Below are 23,540 nucleotides of genomic sequence, written 5' to 3' on the forward strand. Positions count from 1 at the left end.
ACGTTGGTGAACTAAATCCCGAGCAGTGGTAGCACGACGCGCTTCATAATAAAACATTACCTACCATGTCAGACCGCTCAACATTTGAAAACGGATATGCCACGGGCATTTTTCTGCTTAATTATCTTCAGAATTGCCAGAATTAATGAACTCAATGTACAATCTTCGAATGATTTTATTTATTTTGAAGTTTTGACTTTGTCATAACAGTGACGGTTGACATTTCTTACTTATCTAATCAGTTAGTTATTAAATAGGTTTTAACATTAATTGTAAGGTAACCATAATTTGAGTTTTTAATTGGGATACTTAAATTGTTTATTAATTAATGAATAGCTGCAATCATTTAAAAATTAACTTTATACCTAACATCGCGTTAATTTACCGAGTTAAGTACAATAGGACTGAATCACGACCCCGATTTCGCCCTGTATATACGCCTTACTAACTCTATGTGTCCTAATGTGAAAAAAAAAAAACAACGACAGTGAAGAACGGAATTCTTAATTTGAATTTTTCAGATTTTTGAGATACCTAGTCCATTGGTTGGAAAGCCCGTTCGAAATTTAAACTTATTTGCAATATAATAAGGTCGTATTTTGTAGATCTCTCTCATACTTATAGTAGGTTATTCAGATAAAATTAAATATCCCACAAAAATAAGCAAGCATAATTAAACTTTGTGTCAAAGACATAAGTCATAAATTTCAATGCCAAAGTTTTAACTAAGGATGTTTCTCGTTAAAACTACTGCCTAATATGAAATGACCAGTGTAAGCATCAGTTAGCTAGCCCTAAGCAACCAAAGATCAGGCTGCAGTTTAAAAACTAATAAAGATAGAGTTAACCTGATAATTTTCCCGCCGTCTCCATGCTTGTTTTAGTTGGATATTGACTGGTCAGCTGCCTGTTAGCTATAGTTTTCGCGAAAATCGCCAGGACAGAGGTGAAAATTTTTGTATGAAAACTTGCAACTTTAAATGCATTTTTTGACGAAACTATTGCAGTCTAAAATGAAGTCAAAATCAGTCCATCGACTAAATTTTTTGCAAGCTTTCTAATGGTACCCCACACGATTCTTACAAATGAAAAAAGTTTCAGCCTACCCCTCTCAACCCCCTAAATTTCCCCCTTTAATAAGAAATAAGCAGTTTTGACTTATATACAATATGAGTGGTGGTAATTGCTATAACTGTTCCAAATTTTAGGTATCTATGTCAAACGGTCTCTGAGAAAAACGTATTTAACTGATTTGCAAGACCGAAGTGATCCCATAAGTGTTCCGTGAACAAAGTTTTGTACGCTTGTAGTTATATACGTATAGGTATGTTCATTTCCATATTTCAATGTTGACATAAGCGGGCTAAAATTAAAGGAGATCATGCGATTTAAATCTCAAACCAACTAACGTTTGACGAGTTCTTTTTTACCCTACTTCTCTCATTTTCCCTTATGGTAACATTCCATTTCTAACCGCAGCTGCACTACCGGTACTGAACGCGTCGCTGTCATTGTCAATTTCCATAGTAAAATTGACAGAAGTGCAGCTGTCGTTGGAAATGGAATGTTACCCTTACATTCCCTTCCATTACATTCCATTATTTTACCTTACATCTTTTCTTACCCTAGTTCGAATCCAGTAAGGGCATTTATTTGTGCGATGAACAGAAGTATTTGTTCCTGAGACATGGGTGTTTTCTATGTATATGGATTTATCTATATAATTATGTATATCATTGCCTAGCACCCAAATATAGTACAAGCTTTGTTTAGTTTGAGGCTAGGTGGATCTATGTAAGATATCTCCTAATATTTATTACAAGCTTTTATTTACTTTCACCTGACCGTTGTCTGTCGGTCTGTAATCAAATCTTTCAAGTTAAATTTGATCCACTTCCCGATTACCTATTGAGCTGAAATTTTACATACAGAGGTACGTAAGTCTGGTGACAATGCAATATTATGGTGTCATCGAGCTGATCGGATGATGAAGACCGGAGGTGGCCATAGGAACTCTGTGATGAAACAACGCAACCTAATTGTGTTAGGGGTTTTTCGAATTGTCTCGATGAGTATTAGTTGTCTGTCGTAAGAAAAGTACAGTCAGCGATAAAAGCTTGTACCAAAAATGAAATTTTTGCCAAAAACTCATTATTTATTCTGTCAGTTTTTAGCAAAGCTCGATTCCGTGTGTATCCTATATTCGGCTATGGCGTTGAATTGACGTAACTAAATTGTTCGGGCCATAATTTGATAGGCACCTGTCAAACGGTGTGTGAGGTCAATGGTTTATTAGATTCATATTCACGTTGTAATATTAATACTATTACTCAAAATATATGATTCTAGTCAAAGAGCAAAGGCATTACGTAGCATATTATTTACGGTAATAAATAATACGGTAGCTTTTATTAATAAATAACAACAAAAGTGGAGAAGAAACATGTGTTTAAACTAGGCTAGGAGACTTTATGAGACCGTTAAAATATGTGTTACGTGCTTCAATAAACTTATCAATTTGTTCTAATGTAAATATTAAAAAACCCCATGCCCGCGCAAAAAGGCTATACCCATTATGTTCATTATAAAAAAAAATCTTACTAAGTATTCTTAATATATCAAACCCAATTACCAGTTTCCATCAATATCTAACACGCACAAAACCAAATGTGGTAAAAGTCAATAGATCCAGCTGAACTTAACCCCTATTCTACCTCGGAAACAATCGTCGTGTCGAAGAGGTCGCACGTCGCCATCCTAAACCACGACTTGCCCATCGCTGTCAACCTTAAAACCAAAAGGGCCAATAAAATCCAAAACAGCCGGCGGGCCATCTGCCAGCTCCGGTTTTTATTTTCAATACCATTGCGCCGTAGTGTTGTGACAACGTGACACGTGAAGGCTTTGAAATGTCACGATGAAGCTTGATGCTTGTGTTGAGCGTACTTCTGGTAATAGAGTTGAGAACGACATTTACTACTACTTTATTTAATTTGGTGTCATTGTATTGTCGCATCAACTGAAAGACATCTGCAGAATAAGCGTTAACTTCGATTTAATTTTACTAACGGCAATCGGGTATTTGCATTTGTCTCCGCCCCACGTGACCGCCGCCATGTTTGATCTGGGGGCTAATGGGAATGGATTATAAAAAAATACACCTATTCCCATGTATGCCGGCAGAATGGAAATACAACCACATTATTATTAGTTTTGTGAGTGTCATGGTTTTATTTTGCGATAATACTAAACCTACTGTTTTTAAATGATAAATTACACAATAAAATAATAAAAATAACAAAAAATACCTACATAAAACATTCCATAAAATTAGTTTACTTGTGTTAGATATATATGTGCTTTTCTCCGTAAAAAAAGGTTAAAATGTGCATATTTTTTCCTCCTCCTTTTTTCCACATCCCATCCATCAATCAATTCTTTATTTTCCACAACATTACATTGTTACATTTATCGACATCCCCCCATCACTACCCGCTCGTCGCCATTCGCCTCACGTTCGCGCTCGCAGCGCCACCGGCGGGTAACGCGTTTTTTATGTGTTTATTCTTATTGTGCGGTGCAAGGATTACGTTTAGTTTTTATAGGCCAGATTAGACCCATCTGGCAGTTAAACGGTTAACGATGCGCGCTTAACATTGTAATCACTAGGTAGTTTGGTGCAATAATCGCTAGTTTCCAACTGCCTTTTAAAATAAGATAATTCAGAATATATCACGCTTTTATGTTTATATCAGTATTATTTAGATATACCTAAGTAACATAAAGAGGGGTTATGTTAAAGAGTTAAATGTATATCCGACACGCACATATGCCGTAGATAAGATAACTTTAATTAAATATTAACAATTTTATACTCGTATATCAACAATTCAATCAGAATCTTATACACGTGCACTTTCTATAGGTATTAAAACTTTTCAATGAGAGTTTGTTATATAAAAATTTTGAGTAAGAAGTAGGTACGTGACCTGCATTAAAGGATTGCATGACATTTACAATGATAAAGTATGGCAATGTCATAATTAATATAAAACTTCTTTGAAAATATATCGTTTATAATGACTCTTCCTCACTTTATTACATTCAAGTCGGTGCTAAGTTAGCTTATATGGACTCTATAATTGTTTGAAACAAGTTCCTAAGCGCCTCTTGCACCATCCCTTTAACTCGAGGTGAAACGGTTAAACCGTTAACCCAGCGTCAACTTGTACTGGTAACCATGGTAACTATATATTATGTAGTTTAACCGGTTAACCCCGGGTTAGTGGGTTCGTGTAAGTGGCGCTATGTAAAACAAAAGTAGTTATTAGGGTAATAAAATACCGTCCACAATTAACCTACAAAGTATTTATCATCGCCATGCACTCAGTGAAATTAAAATAAAACACAATTACGAGCGGCGACTCTAAACCCATTGCTTAGCATAATTGTCCCATTAGCAACTTTCTACAGGACACTATTTGATTTATGTACTCGCTAAAGCATTACCCTGTGCTATGTTATGAATTTTAATACTCCTTAACACTTAATACAGCGTCCCTTTAATATTCATTTTTAAATTACCAGCAGTGCCCGAGCGGGTTTCAATATTTTATTATTTATGAAGTTTTTGTCAAGGATTTCGTTGGTTAATTTTGAGGGGCTTAGGGGTAGGTTTAGGCTGTGTCTGTGTAGTATCTTCAATAAAACAATTGTTAATCCTGTTCTTTTATTTATTTCTGTAATATCCTTCTTCTTAATATTAATTACATTTATATTGTTATTGGCACGTCCATCAGTCTTGCGATGAGATAGGTAAGAGGGAGCTGTCAAAGTGACAGCCATAGATATGATATTTTTAGGAGTACGTTCATAAACGTCACTCCGCTACATCATCCCCTTTTTAAAAGAAAGTTAAAGTTATACAGCACTACAATATAAGTTTGACACAAAAGGGGTACCGTTACAGAAAATTGCAAGGTGTTACATAGAATTATTATTTGCTACAGTATAGTATGTTTTGCTACAAGGTACAGATATACTTATATTAATGTTACACAGAATTAAAATTTAAAATAAATATTTATTACAAAGTAACAGATCTACATTTCAATATTTGAACCAATCTAATATCTTACATTAATAAACTCTTCATCCCCTTTTTAAAGGAATGTTTTCCTAATTAATACTGAATTATCACAAAGAATCGTAAAATGCCCAGTAGTATTGGGAATTTTAATGTACATACTTCACATTCGACCGATGGTGGTAGACCCAACTGTAGAGTCCGGTGAGGCACCTAGTCCAGCTAAGGAGGTCTGATATGAAACGAGGTTCTTTCATAAATAACATTATTCTTATCAGCTATAGTATATGCTCTATTACCATTATAACTAACAATTTTTCCTTCAAGCCAAACATTCTTATTAGGATCTTTCTTAAACCATATGGATTGGCCGACTACAAATGGGCTTTTAAATCTGCTTGTTTTATTATAATTTCTAGTATTTCTAATCCTAGTCCTATCAAGCTCTTGCTGTACATTAGCATTCATCTTTGGCTGTAAGTATTGGGAATTTACTATTAACTTTGTCTTCAAATTTCTATTTAACATTAGCTCAGATGGGGACAAGTTTGTACCAGATACTGGTGAGGCCCGGTAATTAAGTAATGCTAATCTATAATCCGTGTTATCTTCCTGACACTTAGTTAAAATCTTTTTTGCAATTTGTACTCCTCTTTCCGCCATTCCATTGGACTGGGGATACCTGGGGCTAGTATACGTGAAAGCAAATCCATTGTCACGAGCAAAGTCTCTACATTCTTTGGAGTCAAAGGGGACATGATCTGAAACTATTTCTTTAGGAAAACCAAAATTGGAAAATATATCTGTTAAGGCCTCAATAACGTTCTTCGCACTTTTACTACGAATGTATTTAATGTCTAGCCATTTAGAGTAATAATCGTAAACTACGAGGTAACTTTTGGTTTTGAAATCCATAATGTCTGTGGCTATCTTTGCAAAAGGCAATGTAGGTACTTCATGTGGGAGTAAAGGCTCCTTTATATTATTATTCTGATGTGTCTGACAAGGAAAACATCGTTTAACAAACTGTTCAATATGTGAATCAATATGTGGCCAGTAATACAATTTTCTAGCAAGTTGTTTCATTTTTGTCATACCAATGTGGCCCTCATGTAATGTTTTAATAAATGATAATCTTAGATTTTTTGGAACAATTAATCTATCATTAAAGAATACTAAATTGCTATCTACTGAAAGTTCACCTCTTAATTTATGATAGTCATGCAAACCACTAGGAATATTTTTATTATTAGTAGGCCAACCATTTTTTATAAAGTTTCTTAATATGTCTAATTCACTATCAGCAGAGCTTTCATTAATTAACATATTTTTTTGTTCTTCAGTACATTCTAAATGATGGGCTAAACCAACACTGTGAATAACCTCATACATGTAAGATTCATCTGTGTTATCATCGGAAGTCAGATACGAGCGTGACAAAAGATCAGCTATAAACATTAATTTTCCTTGCAGGTATTTGAAATCTAAGTCATATTTTAAGAGTTTAAGTTTTAATCTTTGTAGTCTAGGTGACGGAACTTCATGAATATGTTTTTTCAATAGACTCTCTAGAGGCTTGTGATCATTTAAGACTGTCACTTTGCGACCATAGATAAAGTAATGAAACTTGTGTGTGCTCCACACAATGCTCAGTAGCTCCTTTTCAATTTGTGAAAAATTACGCTCTGCTGATGTAAGGCTTCTTGAAGCGAAACAAACAGGTTTACCTTCCTGCAGCAAACAGCATCCCAGGCCGTCTTTTGAGGCATCGCACTGAATGGTAATTTCGAGCTTATCATTAAAATTTTGCAACACTGGTGCCTCACTAATTTTATTTTTAATATTAGCATATACATTTTCATGAACCTCCGTCCATATCCATTCCACATCTTTTTTTAATAGTAACTGCAGTGGGGATGCAATATCAGCCAAGTGCGGTATGAATTTTCTTAAATAATTGACCATACCGAGAAAGATTTGTAATTCTTTTTTATTATTAGGACTTTTCATATTGATAATGGCAGTGACTCTATCCGGATCTATTTGCATGCCTTTGTCTGAGAAAATATGGCCAAAATATTTGACTTGTTTCAATTTATACTGAAATTTCTCTTTGTTAAAGCGAACATTATGCTCTTTTGCTCTACTAAATACCTTGTCTAATATTGCATCATGTTCCTGCTCTGTATCCGCACATATTAAGAGGTCATCGCAATAAACAATAACACCAGGAATGTCACCAAAGGCAGACTCGCTGTACCTTTGGAAGACCTCCGGGGCTACTGATATGCCAAAGGGGCACCTTAGAAACTTGTAACAACCAAATGGGCTGTTAAACGTGCATAAATCGCTCGAGCTGTCTGATAATTTAATATTGTAAAAGCCGTCTGATAAGTCTAATACAGAAAATATTTTTTTATTACTTAATTTAGGAACAATTTCGTCCAAGGTCGGTATTAAATGGTGCTCTCTTATCAATACTTGATTTAAATCTTTTGGGTCTAGGCATATTCGGAGTGAACCATTCTTTTTCTCAATAACAACTAAGTTACTAACAAAATTTTTAGGGTGCTCCACCTTAGCTATAACTTTGTGCCTCACCAGCGCCTCCAGCTTCTCTGCAAGACGTGTGAGGAGCGCGTTGGGCACTCTGCGCGGGGGTCTCACTACAGGCTCCACTCCCGGTCGAATGCGTAGCTGCAGCTCTTTCTTAAACTCTCCAACACCCTGGAACAGTTCGATATGTTTATTAATTACATGCTCTTTATTATTAATATTAATTTTGGCATTGACACTTACATCATTAATTTTTTTACTATTAATCTCCTCAATATTTATTAATTCAAGTTGGACCATGGAGGGTAAACCCAGAATGGGGCGTACATTCTTGTTAATAATTATAAATTTAGTTTCAAAAAATTTCTCTTCATTTTTAGAGTATAATTTCAGTGTGACTTGGCCTAATGGTACCAACTTACCACCACCGTATACCTCAAGTAAAGCTCTCGTCTCAGATATTTTAATATTATCATCATCATTGACAATTTTATTAAGAGTGTTTAAGCTCATTACGTTAATTTGTGCACCTGTGTCACACTTAAAGGACACTCTCTTAGTCTCTACTCTAAATGATTCTGACCACTCAATATTATCATCAAGATTGATTGAGTAAACTTTATATACTAGTCACAAATTTTGAACATCATTGCAGGCATCGTGGCCTTCATCTTGAGTTACATAATGAACCCTTCGTTTTGAAAAAGTACAACCCACACTAAAGTGATTTGGTTTGTTGCAATTAGAGCAAATTTTGCCAAAGGCTGGGCACTGTCGTGGCCCATGTTCAGTATTACATTTTCTACACTTATAAAATGAGCTGTTATAATTAGTGCTGCTACTATGTTTAACGTTTGCAGATTGGGACCAACTTTTACTATTGTTATTATTATAATACTTAGCTTTACTGAGCTGTTGCCCGTGGAACGCTGGCCTGCCTGGCTGGACCGCATGCACCTCCGGGTTGTTGAGTGTCTTGACAAACTCCCTGGACAGCTCTGTAGACCGACAGATGTCAACCGCCTTGTCCAGCGAGAGGTCCTTGACTTCCAACAGCTTCTGTTGTACCCTTTGGTCTCGCACTCCGATGACAATCTTGTCTCGTATCATCCTGTCCTTCTTGTCGTCAAAGTTACAGTTCTCCGCTAGTTTTCTGATTGCTGTGTAGTATGCATCAAAAGATTCGCCCTCTTCTTGATTCCGTTTGTTGAGATTATATGTGTTAATGACTTCGTTTTGTTTAGGTTTGAAGTATTCATCAAATATTTGAATGACGTCGTCCAGCTTGTCTTTGTCTTCTTTCTTTAACACGTTGAAGTACAGCTCTTGTGCTTGCTGCCCAATACAATTTATTAAAATAGCTGCTTTCCTGGCCTCCGACAACTTTTCGAAGCCCGCCGCTAACACAAAGTTCTTGAACGACAATTTAAATTTTTGCCATTGATTCCAGGAATTTTCTATATTGTCGAGATTTAAACTCGGTGGCATTTTATACTCCACCGCACACATGTTGTCAACTTTTAATTGTAAAAGTTCTTCTTTAACTTCTTTATTGTCATTCTCATTTCCCATGATGTACCGGTAAATGGCGGACAGATAAAAACGTGTACCTTATTAATCTTCCTCAATCTTCGTAAGTTCGTCTCCGTTGCGGCTGCGCCATGTAGTATCTTCAATAAAACAATTGTTAATCCTGTTCTTTTATTTATTTCTGTAATATCCTTCTTCTTAATATTAATTACATTTATATTGTTATTGGCACGTCCATCAGTCTTGCGATGAGATAGGTAAGAGGGAGCTGTCAAAGTGACAGCCATAGATATGATATTTTTAGGAGTACGTTCATAAACGTCACTCCGCTACAGTCTGCACCTGTTTGTGCTTAAGATATTAAGGCAGTCAATATTACTTAAAATTGTAGATCAAATAACTTAGGGAAATGGAGGTTGTGTTCTGTATGTGTACTTACTTATGCACTTATAATATGTATAAGCTATGTATCAATCATGTATCGAGTTAGCCTACAAGATCTGTGTGACCAATAAACACATTGTAATCAATATTCTATTTTATTCATTAAAACATCCATCCGTACATGGCGACTCTGCCAAAAATGATGAACCGGACCTGTAATATTAACATTCAATATATGTTAACGGACCACGATGAAAAACGAAATGATACTGTATACATACATATAAAGTAAAAAGCTTTTAATAATTGTTTACAAAGTGACAGGTAACAATAAATAAGGTTCAGATGCAGAAGGCGGTGATCTTGGACACGGCGCGGATAATCCGCCGGTTCCTCTTTCTGCAGCCCTGACTAGTTAACACAGTATGTATTTTTCATTGTTTTTTATGTGTTTTTATATTTATTTTTATATGCATATTGTAAAAAACCTAAACTAAGAGTTTAAATGAATAAAGGAAAATAAGGTTCTAAAAACTGAAACCGCATGATGGGAAAAATCTACCTCACGTAAAAGAATACATGATCAAACGAACTTCAAAGTGAAGTTCGATCAGTATTATATGAGTAAGCTTCATTCGAAGATATAAAAACCAGGTAGTCCTTTAACCTACTAGGCAACTCATCGCATGTTTAAAGTGGGTAGAAAAAACTTTAACTCAAACAGGTCTATCCCCACTTTTCCACCTAGCCTTGGTGGGTAGTACGGCTTGCCGCCATTGCTCATTATTTTTAGAGACTACTTTCTAAAGCAAAACTTTCTTTCTGGGTCTAAGGGAGGGTGGGAAATTATATCTTCGAATGAAGCTTACTCATATAATACTGATCGAACTTCACTTTGAAGTTCGTTTGATCATGTATTATATTTCTTAAGCTTCATTCTTCAGATATAAAAACCAGGTAGATGTTAAGAGTTGAAAGTTTTGCTGCATTTCGCATGCAATAAAAAACTAAATTTTTATTCAATTATCATAATATATTTCTAACAAATAGGAACAATCGTCTATAAGGTACAATTATTAAACTATAAGAATTAATTGTCATCCGGAAGGCAGATGGCTCTGGCAAAGTTACCTTCATCAATCAATTGGCGATGGTAAAATCTAGCGAAAGTTTCTGATGTTTTCGACCAGCCTGCAGCTTTCCGGATAGCATCGAGCGAAATGCCCGCGCGGTGTGCGGCAGACGTCGCAGCATGGCGCGTGCTATGTGCGCTAAATGTTGCGACGTCAATGCCGCTCTCGCCAAGCACTTGCTTAATCCACCTGCTAATGGATTGAGCAGATGCGTTTTTGTAAGGTCTTTTGAATGTTAATAAAAGATTTTGAGCATTTTCATTTCTGAATTCTGATGTTACATAAAGATAATCTTCTAAAACAGTCGCGGGACATATGTTTCTGTTATCTTGAAAATATGGTAGAAACAAAATTGGTTGATCACGACCCGCGGCCGACGTTTTTATTATATCGCAAATCATAATCTTAACACCATTTGGGCTTACATTAATATTTTTAGGGTTCCGTACCTCAAAAGGAAAAAACGGAACCCTTATAGGATCACTCGTGCGTCTGTCTGTCCGTCCGTCTGTCACAGCCAATTTGCTCCGAAACTACTGGACCAATTAAGTTGAAATTTGGTACACATATGTAAGTCTGTGACCCAAAGACGAATATGTAACGTCAACAAATGAATTTTAAACATAAGGGCTACTTTTGGGGGGTAAAAGATAAAATTTAAAAACAAAGTTTTGCAAACTATGTCGTGTTACATATCAAACGAAAGAGCTCATTGTGAGAATCTCAAATATATTTTTTTTATAAATTTACAATAAAAAAATTAGAAGTTATTCAAGAAATAAGACAAAAAATGACCATTCCCCCCCCTCTAGCTCCGAAACTACAGGGTCTAAAATTCTGAAAAAATTACTCATAATAGTCCTTTACCTAACGATGACAGGAAAATCTGTTAGAAATCTACAGTCAAGCGTGAGTCGGATTTAAGAACAAAAAGGTTTAGGTTTTTTAGGGACACAGCCGCAATGGTTTAAGTGAAACGTGATGTAGACAGCTATTTGCGAAGGCCCTAGGCCGATATCCGCATAAGGCCGAAAGCCCGAAGCGTCCCGAAGAGGCGTGCCATTCCGACTCACGCTTGAAGCTAACTTCAAGCATGAGTCGGAATGACGACAAAAAATGCGACTATAGTTAGACCGTAAAAAGTCTGCAGCGATTTTGATAGCCCACGCAGTGCAAGTGTCATATTAAACGTCAAACTTCTATGAAATTATGACGTATTAATAACACTTACACTGCGTGGGCTATCATATCCGCTGCAGACTTTTATTGGTGTGACTATAGGCTGTATCTGGCACACAGCCGCATTGGTACAAGTGTAGTACTGATTGATTAGGTTACTATTGTTACGTGTTTTAAAAAGCACTAAACAGGGTGGCCAAAAATTAACTAAGTGTATTCCCGTTGCTAACGTGCAACCCCGAAATTGCGAGGAAAAATTTGGCTGTTTCATACATTTTGGCTGGTCCGTTTTCTACGGGAGGATACATTTTTTTTCGCGACTTCGGGGTTGGGGTCCCATAGTAAAAGTTGTAAAGCTCAGTATAATCCGAAAACCTCCCCGGCTACGGGAATGCACTTATTTTTTGGCCACCCTGTAGGTATTATCTCTCTTCGGCCTTTTAAAACACTTGCGGAAGTTGTAGGAAGCGTGACTCGTCGGACGCTCCGAGCTATCAGCCCTAGGCGGAGCTCGGTCTTCAGTCTTCGCATTTGGACACCTTGTACTACTGTTCGGCATTTAATCTTCCTATCTAAGCTACTTTGCATAGTTGCAGAGATAATATAAACCACCACCCCAGAAAACTTCATGTTACATCTGGTTTTTGATTGACCCATTCGGGTTTTTCAAGACGTTTCACTCACGTCACGTTTGATGTACAAAAAAAAAATTGTTGAAAATTGTGTGATGTACGGAACCCTTGAAACGCGAGTCCGAACTCGCACTTGACCAGTTTTTATTTTTATTTTAATTAACGATAGTGTCTGTACTCTGTGTGCAGTACATATAGCTAACAAAATCGACAATTTTTTAGTTAATTTTTCAAGCCCAATTTCTCTATTAGGAGTCCATGAAGCAACATGATTTAGGACCACTTGAGGGTCCCATGTATTCCTATATTTAGGAATCATGGGTTTTAATTTGTACACACCTTTCAATAATCTTTTAATTTGGTCATCTGAGGTGATGCTAGATCCGAGTAGGAGCGAAAATGCGGATCTATGACTATTTAATGATCCGTATGATGATCCTTTATTAAATTCCTCAGTTAGAAATGACAGAACAGCGGAAATCGAACCCCTATAAAAATTTATATTATTATCTAAACAAAATTTCCACCATAATTTATAAGAAACGTCATACTGACGTAGTGTATTTTTCGAGATAGAAGCTAGCATGAGACTCAGTGACGCATCTGGGGTTCCTCTACTTGAAAACGCGCTCCGGAGAGCTTCGCGGCCGCCAGGGTAAACTGGGTCAATTTCTGATTCCGAGTTCTGGAACAACGAAATTGATCAATATGATTATTTGGGTCAAAATATATTATATCAGATATTATTAATCGTAATAATAGCGGGAACCACGGTTGGGACGGCCAATACGGAAATACTAGTATACCCGTGGCGTTGTCGTATATGATTTTATGTAAACACTTGAGAATGAGAGCGAAAGGCGGAAACGCATAAAAAAGCGTATTGTACCAGCTAATTGTGAAGGCGTCAACGGTAAGAGCGTCAGGGTCTGGCTTCCATGATACATATGTCTGACATTTGGCAGAGGTACGAGAAGCGAAAAGGTCAATTTGCGGCAATCCAAAGTGTGAAGTTATCTGATCAAAAGCTTCCTTACTTAAATTCCATTCAATATCTGGATTTATTGTTCTGGATTCCCTGTCTGCATCTACATTATCCTTAGTGTTGATGTAAGACGCGAACAACCATATCTTCCGCTCTTCGCACCACTGCCAAATAGACCTTGTTAAGCTATTTAAGTGGGGGAACTGGATTCCTCCCATACGATTAATGTAACTTATCGCAGTGGTATTATCGACACGTAACAACAAGGCACAGTTATATTTATTACGCGCAAAGCATTTTAAACCTAGAAAGACCGCAAGCAATTCCAAATAATTTATGTGAAATGCTTGTTCTTCGTCTTTCCATGCTCCGTTTGCACACACACCGTTACAGAATGCACCCCATCCAGTACGCGACGCGTCTGTAAATATTTCCAAATCGAATTTCGAGTTTCCTAAATGACAAGAAATTTCATAAATATTATTATTCCACCAAATCAAGTCAGGTAAAATTTCAGACGAGAGTTTTACTTTTTCTTCATAATCCTGATATTTTTGAATAGCAAGAAATTTGTATCTTTCGAGCAACTTAGTATACAACCAGCCGTATTTAGCTGCTGGACATGCGGCTGTTAGTACTCCTAACAATTGAGCATACTCTCTTATTGTGCAAACGGGTAATTTAATAAACTTTTTCAATAGCTGTGCTATGTTGTTACGTTTCTCTAAAGGAAGGGATATTGACATTTCTACTGAATTGTAAACAAAACCTAGAAATTTACAGCACTGTTGGGGCTGTAAAGAACTTTTGTTATAATTTACAACAAATCCTAGGCACTCAAGTAGACGAAGAGTCTCTTCTACGTTTTGTTTACATTCGCGGTAATCCCTTCCAATACATAAAATATCATCCAGATATACAGTCGATGTAAATCCTTGTTTTCTTAAGTATGTAACTACTTCTTTCATGATTTTGGTGAAAGTTCTAGGTGCTACTGAAAGTCCATATGGCAATGCAGTAAATTCGTATGTAATATTGTTATATTCGAATCTCAAATACTTTCTATCGGCATTAGCTATAGGTACTAGTAGGTATGCCTCCTTTAAATCGATGGTAGCCATGAATCCATTTTTTGGGATTAATTTTGAAGCGGTCCTAAAGTCTTCCATCTTAAAATGGGACTTACCAACAAACTTGTTAAGATTTTTTAGGTTGAGAATGAACCTATAGCTACCATTCGATTTAGGGTGTAGAAATATCTTTGATATAAACTGATCATTGCTTTGTTGACATTCAGTAATAGCACCTAAATCCATTAAATTTTGAATAGCTAATTTCATTTCATGATTCTCGTGGCCTGAAAATGAATTGACAGGTTTGACAGATTGAGTAACAGGCCCGGTAAACGGGATTGGAAATCCGTATTTTATCCAGTCTAATATGGTCCTATTATTAGTAACATTAACCCAACAATTATAAAAGGCATTAAGCCGACCGGCGTATACCTGAGTTACTGTCGCGCTGGCGCACGTGGCCTGGTGTAAGCTGTCTTGGGCTGTGGCTGCGCGGGGGTCGGCGCTGCCGGTCTGTAAGCTGCCGGCGCGCTCCAGCGTGGCCCGCCGCGCCCCCGTCGGCTCGTCGGTTGGAAGCGAGCGGGCCTCGTCCAGTTTCCCCGGTACCGAGCGTACGATTGACCTGCAGTCTGAGATGTGCTTGAACTGGCTGTGGTCGTGACTGTCTTTTTGATCTGAGAGCTTTGTTTTTCGATCGCCTTTGATGCCTTAATCTTTTCTGAGAGCTTACTGCCGAAGAGGGTCTCGTCTCTCTCGACATCTTGAATCAGATTGAGAAAAACTTTGTCTAATCCTGGAGTGACCAGTTTTACTCTGGCCTGTGATTCTGAGTAATGTAGGTCAGACAAAATCCGACATCCGTCAGATAGAATTTTTATCGCTTGTACCTTACTTTGTTTATCCTCGGTCGTTAGAAGTAAGGTCATGGCTCTGTTTATAGCAGATAATCCAACACCTAACTGCTGTTGTTCTGCTTCAATTTTCTTGTCGCGACCTCTTGCTATGTCTGTAACTGCCGCAGAAATCTCGGCATTTAAGGACGGTGCTCTGAATAGTTTACAGTTTTCTGGTATAATGTACTCTTTTATGAGCTTGTCCTTGGCTTCTTTGTCCATACCTTTGCGTAATATGGGTAACCATCTTTGCGCCAAGTCGGGATGGATATTTTCGCCATATTTTGGAACATCGTCCGTGGCCTCCCCAAGAGCTGTCAGTAACTCCGCGTCCAGAACAGGAGCTGTCTCAATATCACCTGCCTCCGCTTGAGGTGGCGGTGGCGGTTCTTCATTCGACTGAGGGACAGACATTTCCAATTCTTCGTTATTTTCAGTCACCGGGGCATCTTCAACAATATTTTCGTGGTCTAAAAATAGAAAATAAATATTTTTTATTCGAGGGTAGACTAAAAATATTTTTTCAACTAAAACCCGTAAGGTGTTTTTAAATGTACGAGATTATGATCGAGAACCGATATAGGATAATCTTTATGAGGTAATATTATATATATTGCTATCGTGTTGACTCACGGCCAACCCCCAAGCTGGTTTTACCTTCGTGACGACTCTCGGCCGCCCCCCAGGTTTATAGTTACCAAACGTGGACTCACGGCCCGCGCGGCACTAAATGCATGATATTTGACCACAAAGTGTAAGGTTTTTGCAAAAATACACTCACCTGATTTTTCTTCAGAATCTGAAGAATCCGGTAACACTGGTACCACTCGGCGATTTCGCTTGAGTTTCTTTTCTTCTAATCTTTGAATTTTACGCGTATAATGTGCTATCTTTTCCTCTGCACTACGTTTAGGCATTTTGAAACGACTTTGAAATAAATTATGACTTTACGTGCGTTCGTTGCCTCGCAAGAATAAAGAATGAGCAATGGCGGCAAGCCGTACTACCCACCAAGGCTAGGTGGAAAAGTGGGGATAGACCTGTTTGAGTTAAAGTTTTTTCTACCCACTTTAAACATGCGATGAGTTGCCTAGTAGGTTAAAGGACTACCTGGTTTTTATATCTGAAGAATGAAGCTTAAGAAATATAATAACGCAACTGCAAACTTAAAGAATATAACCAAACGGAGTGGTCATTAACAGGCGTTCCCCTCTGTCGAAAATAGGCGGCCAATGGTCAACCACAATGTCAACCACATGTATGGACTGACGTTTATCTGACATGACGTACCTATACATTTGATGTGCCCCTACCCCGCAAAAAACGGCAGACTATTTTGTACCGAAAATTATAGACATGGCGTCTCCGTTGGTTATATCCTCTAAGACTGCAAAGTAGAACTTCAAACAAAAGATAATTGACATAGTCCCAGCTTTATAAAGTTTTGAAACTAAATTTTAACAATGTTCAAAACTTACTGACACATATTTACCCCAATACCCTGAAAAGTTGGATAGTTCAGAGTTTGCATTTAGTCTCACAGGTGAAACATGGCCAGTACGTGCTTCCAGCCCGATACGGGCACTGAACCAACCTTTTTAAAGTCTCACAAGCGAAATCCAAGCAAGCAGAACATTTCTGCGTAAATCTAGTCGCCATTTATTGCAAATATGAACACAATTTTTTAGAATCTTTACCTATTTTAAATAAATACTAGCAAATGAAAACAAAAATGCTGCTCCTCATAATAAACACCTAAGGGCCACTTGCACCATTTTCCACTAACCCGGGGTTAACCGGTTACACCAGTAGTTACCATGGTTACCAGTACAATTTGACACTGGGATAACGGTTTAATCACTTAACACCGGGTTAGTGGAATGGTGCAAGTGGCCCTAAGTGTTTGTTATCGGTATTTGTATGATTAATAATGTAAGAACATATATACATATCAGAGTCATAAATTGGCAGAAAACTGTTTACTTTAGACCCAAAAATTGTACCAAACAGCCGTGCTTTTATGTTGTCAAAACGATCTTAACGATCACCATACTTTTTTAGGTTTTTACAATATATCAAGTATTGCATAAAATACTTTAAATATTCATAGTTCACATAGTTTATATAAAATAGCTGTTTCCAACTCGTACAAGACTGTGTACGCTGAATGTATTTACGAGTATGTCCCCTGACCGGGCACGTCCTTGGGAATAAGGTCTGTTTTTCCGCTTCGCCAGCTTCGCGGAGCAATTTCATGGCCAAGCGGAAACTGGAAATAGACGGGAGTTTCCGATAAAGATAAAAGACAAATAAATAAATACATTTCATTTCATTTCACAGATTAAACAAATACTATGAATATATTTTATAAAATGTAACTTTTCTGTAAAACATGATAAGTAATGAAATGTAGGCATGTAACGGTCTTTTTTTTAGCATTAGAAATAAGGTAAACAATTTTGACATGTCTTTTAATTGAAAAACACATTTTTAAAATAAGTTACGGCAAATATATGTAACAATTATTATTCTAATACAATCATTTATATTCATCTGCTTTCATAAGTAATAGTACTGATTTTTAAAAAGCGTTTTTCAATTAAAAGACATGTCAAGATCGCTTACCTTCTTTCAAGTTCTTTCTAATGCTAAAAAAAACGAACTATAGGCAATGTAGGTATACATCATAGTAACATAATTAATAAGTAAATTAGTCAGAACTTTGGCTGGATAAAAGCCATTTACGGCTTAGCAGTTAAAGGATGATGTTCCGCTCCCATACAAGTTTGGCCCAACACTCGCTAAACATGGGTGGTGTATTGTTAGGCTCCAAACATAACATTAAAGTCCCGATAGTTATTAAAAATTCACGGACACTTCACAGAATATTATAAAAGCGGAGTTTCTCTACGATTTTGAGGTTAGGAATTCTGCCTTGTATCGGGCCGTGTTAAATATTATTATGCCTCATTACAAGGAAATACAGTGCCGTAAATAGTGTAAACATATCGATGATATTGGGCATTTAAAAGCTGTCAAGGAACAAAAATCGAATGAGTTGGTATTAGGTTAATACATTTTTTTTAAATAAAATAATATATTCAATACGACTTCCTTAAATTAATAAGACATGGCATGCGAACCGGGATAGACTATAACAGATAGAGCTGTTTTATAGTAAATATTGTTTTAGCATCAAATGTAAAACCAATCACTTAAGTAAACATATTTACTTCAATTCCAGACAGAGAAGAAATACAGTAACAATCACAGGATTTTTATAATAAATTCGAAAAGTAACCCATTCCAAAAAAGATTGTTTCAAATACAAATGTTTGCCAAAAAGGCACTTAATAATAAACTTAATTTATTTCAAAGATGTTAGAATTCCTATTTTGTAGGTTTATCATATAGGTAATTTATAAAAAAAAGTTAGATATATATTTTTCCTTTTATTTTAATGTATTTTTAAGTTTTAACTTATTTCTGTGTTATTCATACCCTGATATTAAAAAGGTTTAAGATTTAATAAAAAAAGTTAATCAATTTTAAAGAAGTAAAAAACGACTTCAGTGGGGAAAGCCGGTGGAAGCTAATTGTAAATTGGTGCTCTTCTAGATTTCATACAAGACTATATCAAATAAATATGTAATAATTCATATGAAAACACAATACATAGCGACTCTATTCGTTCCATAATTGTTCGCTATTCACTTTTGACGTAGGTCATTTGGGTAAGTATGTCAAAATTAAACTCATTGGAATAAAAAGATTTTACTGTATCGCAGTTCTTTTGCAATTTTGATACTTAGTGCTTAAAACAGTATGTCGTTAGTGGTATAAACTGAAATGAGCATTATTAGCATCAACAGGAACATCGTAGAAAAGTATTTTGCTGCCCTACTTTATTGTTTGACTCTGGACGTCATTTATGAAATGTCATTGATTCTATGTAATGGCGTGGGATGTGTTGATTTGGTTTAATTACTCTTTAACTTATTTTCTTTACTAACTAGTGTCCGTTAGAATCTAATATATGTACCTAGGTATGAGATTGTAAGAAATATGATTAAATTTATCGTATATATAGCATGCTTATCGAATTGTAGGCTAAATTCGACATGATCCTTTGAGGCCTTGCGATAAATTAGATATAACATCAATAAGTAAATCAGTTTATATAAAGATTTAAAGAAGATGCTCCTTGACACCACCAGGGATCCTATGGCTGGCTCATTCCTTGGCCAAAGAATTGGAGTTGCCATCCAGCGGGGGAATGTGGCCAGCTGTATTGGCACCCTTCCGCAGGGATCCGATCTGGGGGACTATTTGTGTTAGTTTTAATTTAGTTTTTATTTAATTGTAAGTTATTTTATAAGGTTAGATTTAGATGTGTTAAAATGTATTTTTTGTGTAACTATTTTTTTGACATTAAACCCCATAAGGCAATAATAAGTAAATAAAAAATACTCAGAATACTCGACTATGAAACAAAATCGAAAGTGTGTATTGTTAAATTGTAAATATATTTTTAATGAACCCAAATACAATGAACGCGACTAAACCAGATAATTACAAAACGAATCAGCAGCAACCATATAAATGTATTTATTTATTTATTTGGTTGCTATTTTATCCATCGTCGAAGTCGTCGAAGGTTTTTTTTTAGACTGACATCTCAAGTAATTATAATTATGTTATCTGTGACGTACGGGTATTTAAAGGTTGTTGACCTGTATACATTTACACGTTATAATCTATACATATAATAAAGCTGTAGAGGGTCGAAAGTCTGTACTTACATGGAAGATATTTGAAAAAAAGTTGGCTGGGGATACTTAGAATCGACAACAGAACACGTTCCAACAGTTTTTAGAATTTTTGTCTGTTTATCTGTTTGTCTGTTTATTTGAACGCGCATCACGTGAAAACGGCTGAACGGATTTTGATGCAAACTTTACTAATCTGTCGAGAAAATCTCCGGCCAGGTTATAGGCTATAAAAATTCAATCCATAAAAGGGGGGGTAGCCACAACACTCGCTTGATTTAAGTTCGCCCCTGAATCTTATGGCGCTACTTAGGAAGCAGGGGCAAAGTTTTTTCAAATATGTGCTACCACTATTGAGTACCCTGGTAAACTAACAGATGGCGCTGAATTTAATACGTAGTGACATGAATAGCCACCGAGGAAGGTTCAAGGACGACGGACATCAACAAATTTAATTGAATAATTATGTCGATTTAATAATATACAACAAAATTAAACGAGTGTAAATTAATTACCCCTCATTGCACAGTGCCACCTTTTTCACGACTACCCAAAAGAGAGAGAGAGAGAGAGAGTGTATTGTGTTTTCAGCGTTCGTGTTTGTATGTAGGTATATATTTATTTATGTGAGTTTCTTTATTACACCTTAACTTCTGAATGCTTTAACCTTAGTCCGACGTACGTGACACGCTGTACGCTTACCAAAGCCGGGCGCCGGTCGGTCATAGTCAAACCTTCGGACCAGTGCCGGATTAACCGATTTATAAGCAAAACAAGCACGTTATTGGTAAATAAAATTATTGCTTTTAAACAAGCACATGCTTAGGGCCACCAAAATGCCAGGTTTAAAAAGTAGAACAAATTTTAAAATTAGGGACAGACACATCGTTTTTACCACACGATTTTTTTTAGCTGTCCAAAAGCTAATTTGCAAAAATAATGGCGCGTAATTCTTTCTTGCATCTTTTCTGTATGAAAACAACCTCGCAGAAACCCTTAAATATCGAGCCCTATGCGAAGCTAGACTGATAGAAAACTGTCCCATCCCTTCTCTGTATAAAATCCTGGATTCGCGCCTGGTTGGGACTAAAAGTAAAATTGCGTTTTATATTGAAAAATTTTCGCGCTCGCTTCGCTCGCGTTTTTAATAACTTTCTAAGGTATGATAAAGGTGACATTCGGGTGGCGACTGCAGCAGCATTACTCTGTTACAACGTTACTGCTGCGGTACCGTCAATTTTCGTCATAAAATGATGTGACTGATTTCCATACTAAAAGTAAAAATGTAAAACTGTCTATCATATTGCGTTTTTATATCGAAAAATTTTCACGCTCGCTTCGCTCGCGTTTTCAATCACTTTCTAAGATGTGATAAAGGTGACATTCGGGTGGCGACTGCAGCAGCATTACTCTGTTACAACGTTACTGCTGCAGCACTGTCAATTTTCGTGATAAAATGATGTGACTGATTTCAATACTAAAAGTAAAAATGTACAACTGTCTATCAAATTGCGTTTTTATAACGAAAAAATTTCGAGCTCGCTTCGCTCGCGTTTTCAATCACTTTCTAAGATGTGATACAGGCGACATTCGGGTGGCGACTGCAGCAGCATTACTCTGTTACAACGTTACTGCTGCAGCACTGTCAATTTTCGTGATAAAATGATGTGGCTGATTTCCATACTAAAAGTAAAAATGTACAACTGTCTATCAAATTGCGTTTTTATATCGAAAAATTTTCGCGCTCGCTTCGCTCGCGTTTTCAGTTACATTCCAACCTAAGATATGATAAAGGTGACATTCCGGTGACGACTGCAGCAGCATTAGGTACTCTGTTGCAAAATTACTGCTGCGGCATTGTCAATTTTCGTGATAAAATGATGTGACTGATTTCCATTCTCAGCTGTAATGCGGCAATGAAAGTCACTCAATTTAACAAAAAAAAAATCTTAATGACCCTAGGGAGAGGGGGCACCATGGTCTAGAAATGCTTAGGGCATCAAAATATCTTAATCCGGCACTGCTTTGGACTTAACCCGACGTACGTGGCGCGCTGCACGCGGTCAAAAGCCAGGCGACTTCGACTTTCTCATACTAAAAGAGACGTACGTGACACGCTGTATGGTTACCAAAGCCGGGCGCCTTCGGCGCCCTCATACTCAAAGAGTCGGGCGTAGACCGACGTACGTGACACGCTGTACGCGTCCAAAGCCGGGCGGCTCCCTCATACTCAAAGCGTCGGGCGTAACACGACGTACGTGACACGCTGTACGCTTGCCATAGTTGGGAGCCGAAGGCACCCTCATACTCAAAGCGTCGGGCTAAGACCGACGCACGTGGCGCGCTGAATGCGTTCCAAAGCCGGGCTCCTTCGGCGCCCTCATACTAAAGGAGTCGGGAATTGCCCGACGTATGTGGCGCACTGCACGCGGTCCAAAGCTAGGCGACTTCGACTTTCTCATACTAAAAGACTCGGGCGTAGTCGGACTACTACAAATCGCGTTCTAAAAAGTATGAAACAATAAGAAATTATCATGCAGGAAATTATAAATGTTATAATTTTTTGAATAATAAAATATAGCGTAATGTAATTTACTATTTTTAGGGTTCCGTAGCCAAATGGCAAAAAACGGAACCCTTATAGATTCGTCATGTCTATCCGTCTGTCTGTCTGTCCGTCTGTCTGTCCGTCTGTCTGTCCGTCTGTCTGTCCGTCTGTCTGTCCGTGTATGTCACAGCCACTTTTTTCCGAAACTATAAGAACTATACTCTTGAAACTTGGTAAGTAGATGTATTATGTAAACCGCTTTAAGATTTTCACACAAAAATAGAAAAAAAAAACAATAAATTTTGGGGGTTCCTACCTAGAACTGAAACTCAAAAAAAATATTTTCATCAAACCCATACGAGTGGGGTGTCTATGGATAGGTCTTCAAAAATGATATAGAGGTTTCTAATATAATTTTTTTCTAAACTGAATAGTTTGCGCGAGAGACATTTCCAAAGTGGTAAAATGTGTGTGTCCCCCCCCCTGTAACTTCTAAAATAAGAGAATGATAAATCTAAAAAAAATATATGATATACATTACCATGCAAACTTCCACCGAAAATTGGTTTGAACGAGATATGATAAGCAGTTTTTTTTTAATACGTCATAAATCGTAAACCGCAATTTTATTATGTTACTTGCTGGTACGGAACCCTTCATGGGCGAGTCCGACTCGCACTTGGCCGCTTTTTTTAATTTATATATTTAGCAGCTTACTGACACAAACCGAATTCCACGCGGGCGGAGCCGCGGGCACAGCTAGTGATTAAAT

General features: G+C 37.0%; 2 protein-coding genes across 2 annotated transcripts in view; one reads left to right on the plus strand and one right to left on the minus strand.

Annotated features, from left to right (window-relative positions):
* Window positions 1–23,540, plus strand: part of LOC134669703 (immunoglobulin superfamily DCC subclass member 4-like) — a 207,434-nt gene that overhangs the window by 137,597 nt on the left and 46,297 nt on the right. The window lies entirely within an intron of this gene.
* On the minus strand, window positions 14,996–16,109 carry LOC134669301 (uncharacterized). Its single transcript, XM_063526806.1, has one exon. It carries the CDS (start codon window positions 15,863–15,865, stop codon window positions 14,996–14,998), a length of 870 nt encoding a protein of 289 aa, XP_063382876.1. The 5' UTR covers window positions 15,866–16,109.

This window comes from Cydia fagiglandana, chromosome 12, assembly GCF_963556715.1.
Source record: "Cydia fagiglandana chromosome 12, ilCydFagi1.1, whole genome shotgun sequence".
Classification (NCBI taxonomy): domain Eukaryota; kingdom Metazoa; phylum Arthropoda; class Insecta; order Lepidoptera; family Tortricidae; genus Cydia; species Cydia fagiglandana.

What these genes read in the sequence shown, in the direction of transcription:
- LOC134669301 (XM_063526806.1), bottom strand. Translation starts at nt 15,865, where the DNA reads ATGTCTGTCCCTCAGTCGAATGAAGAACCGCCACCGCCACCTCAAGCG.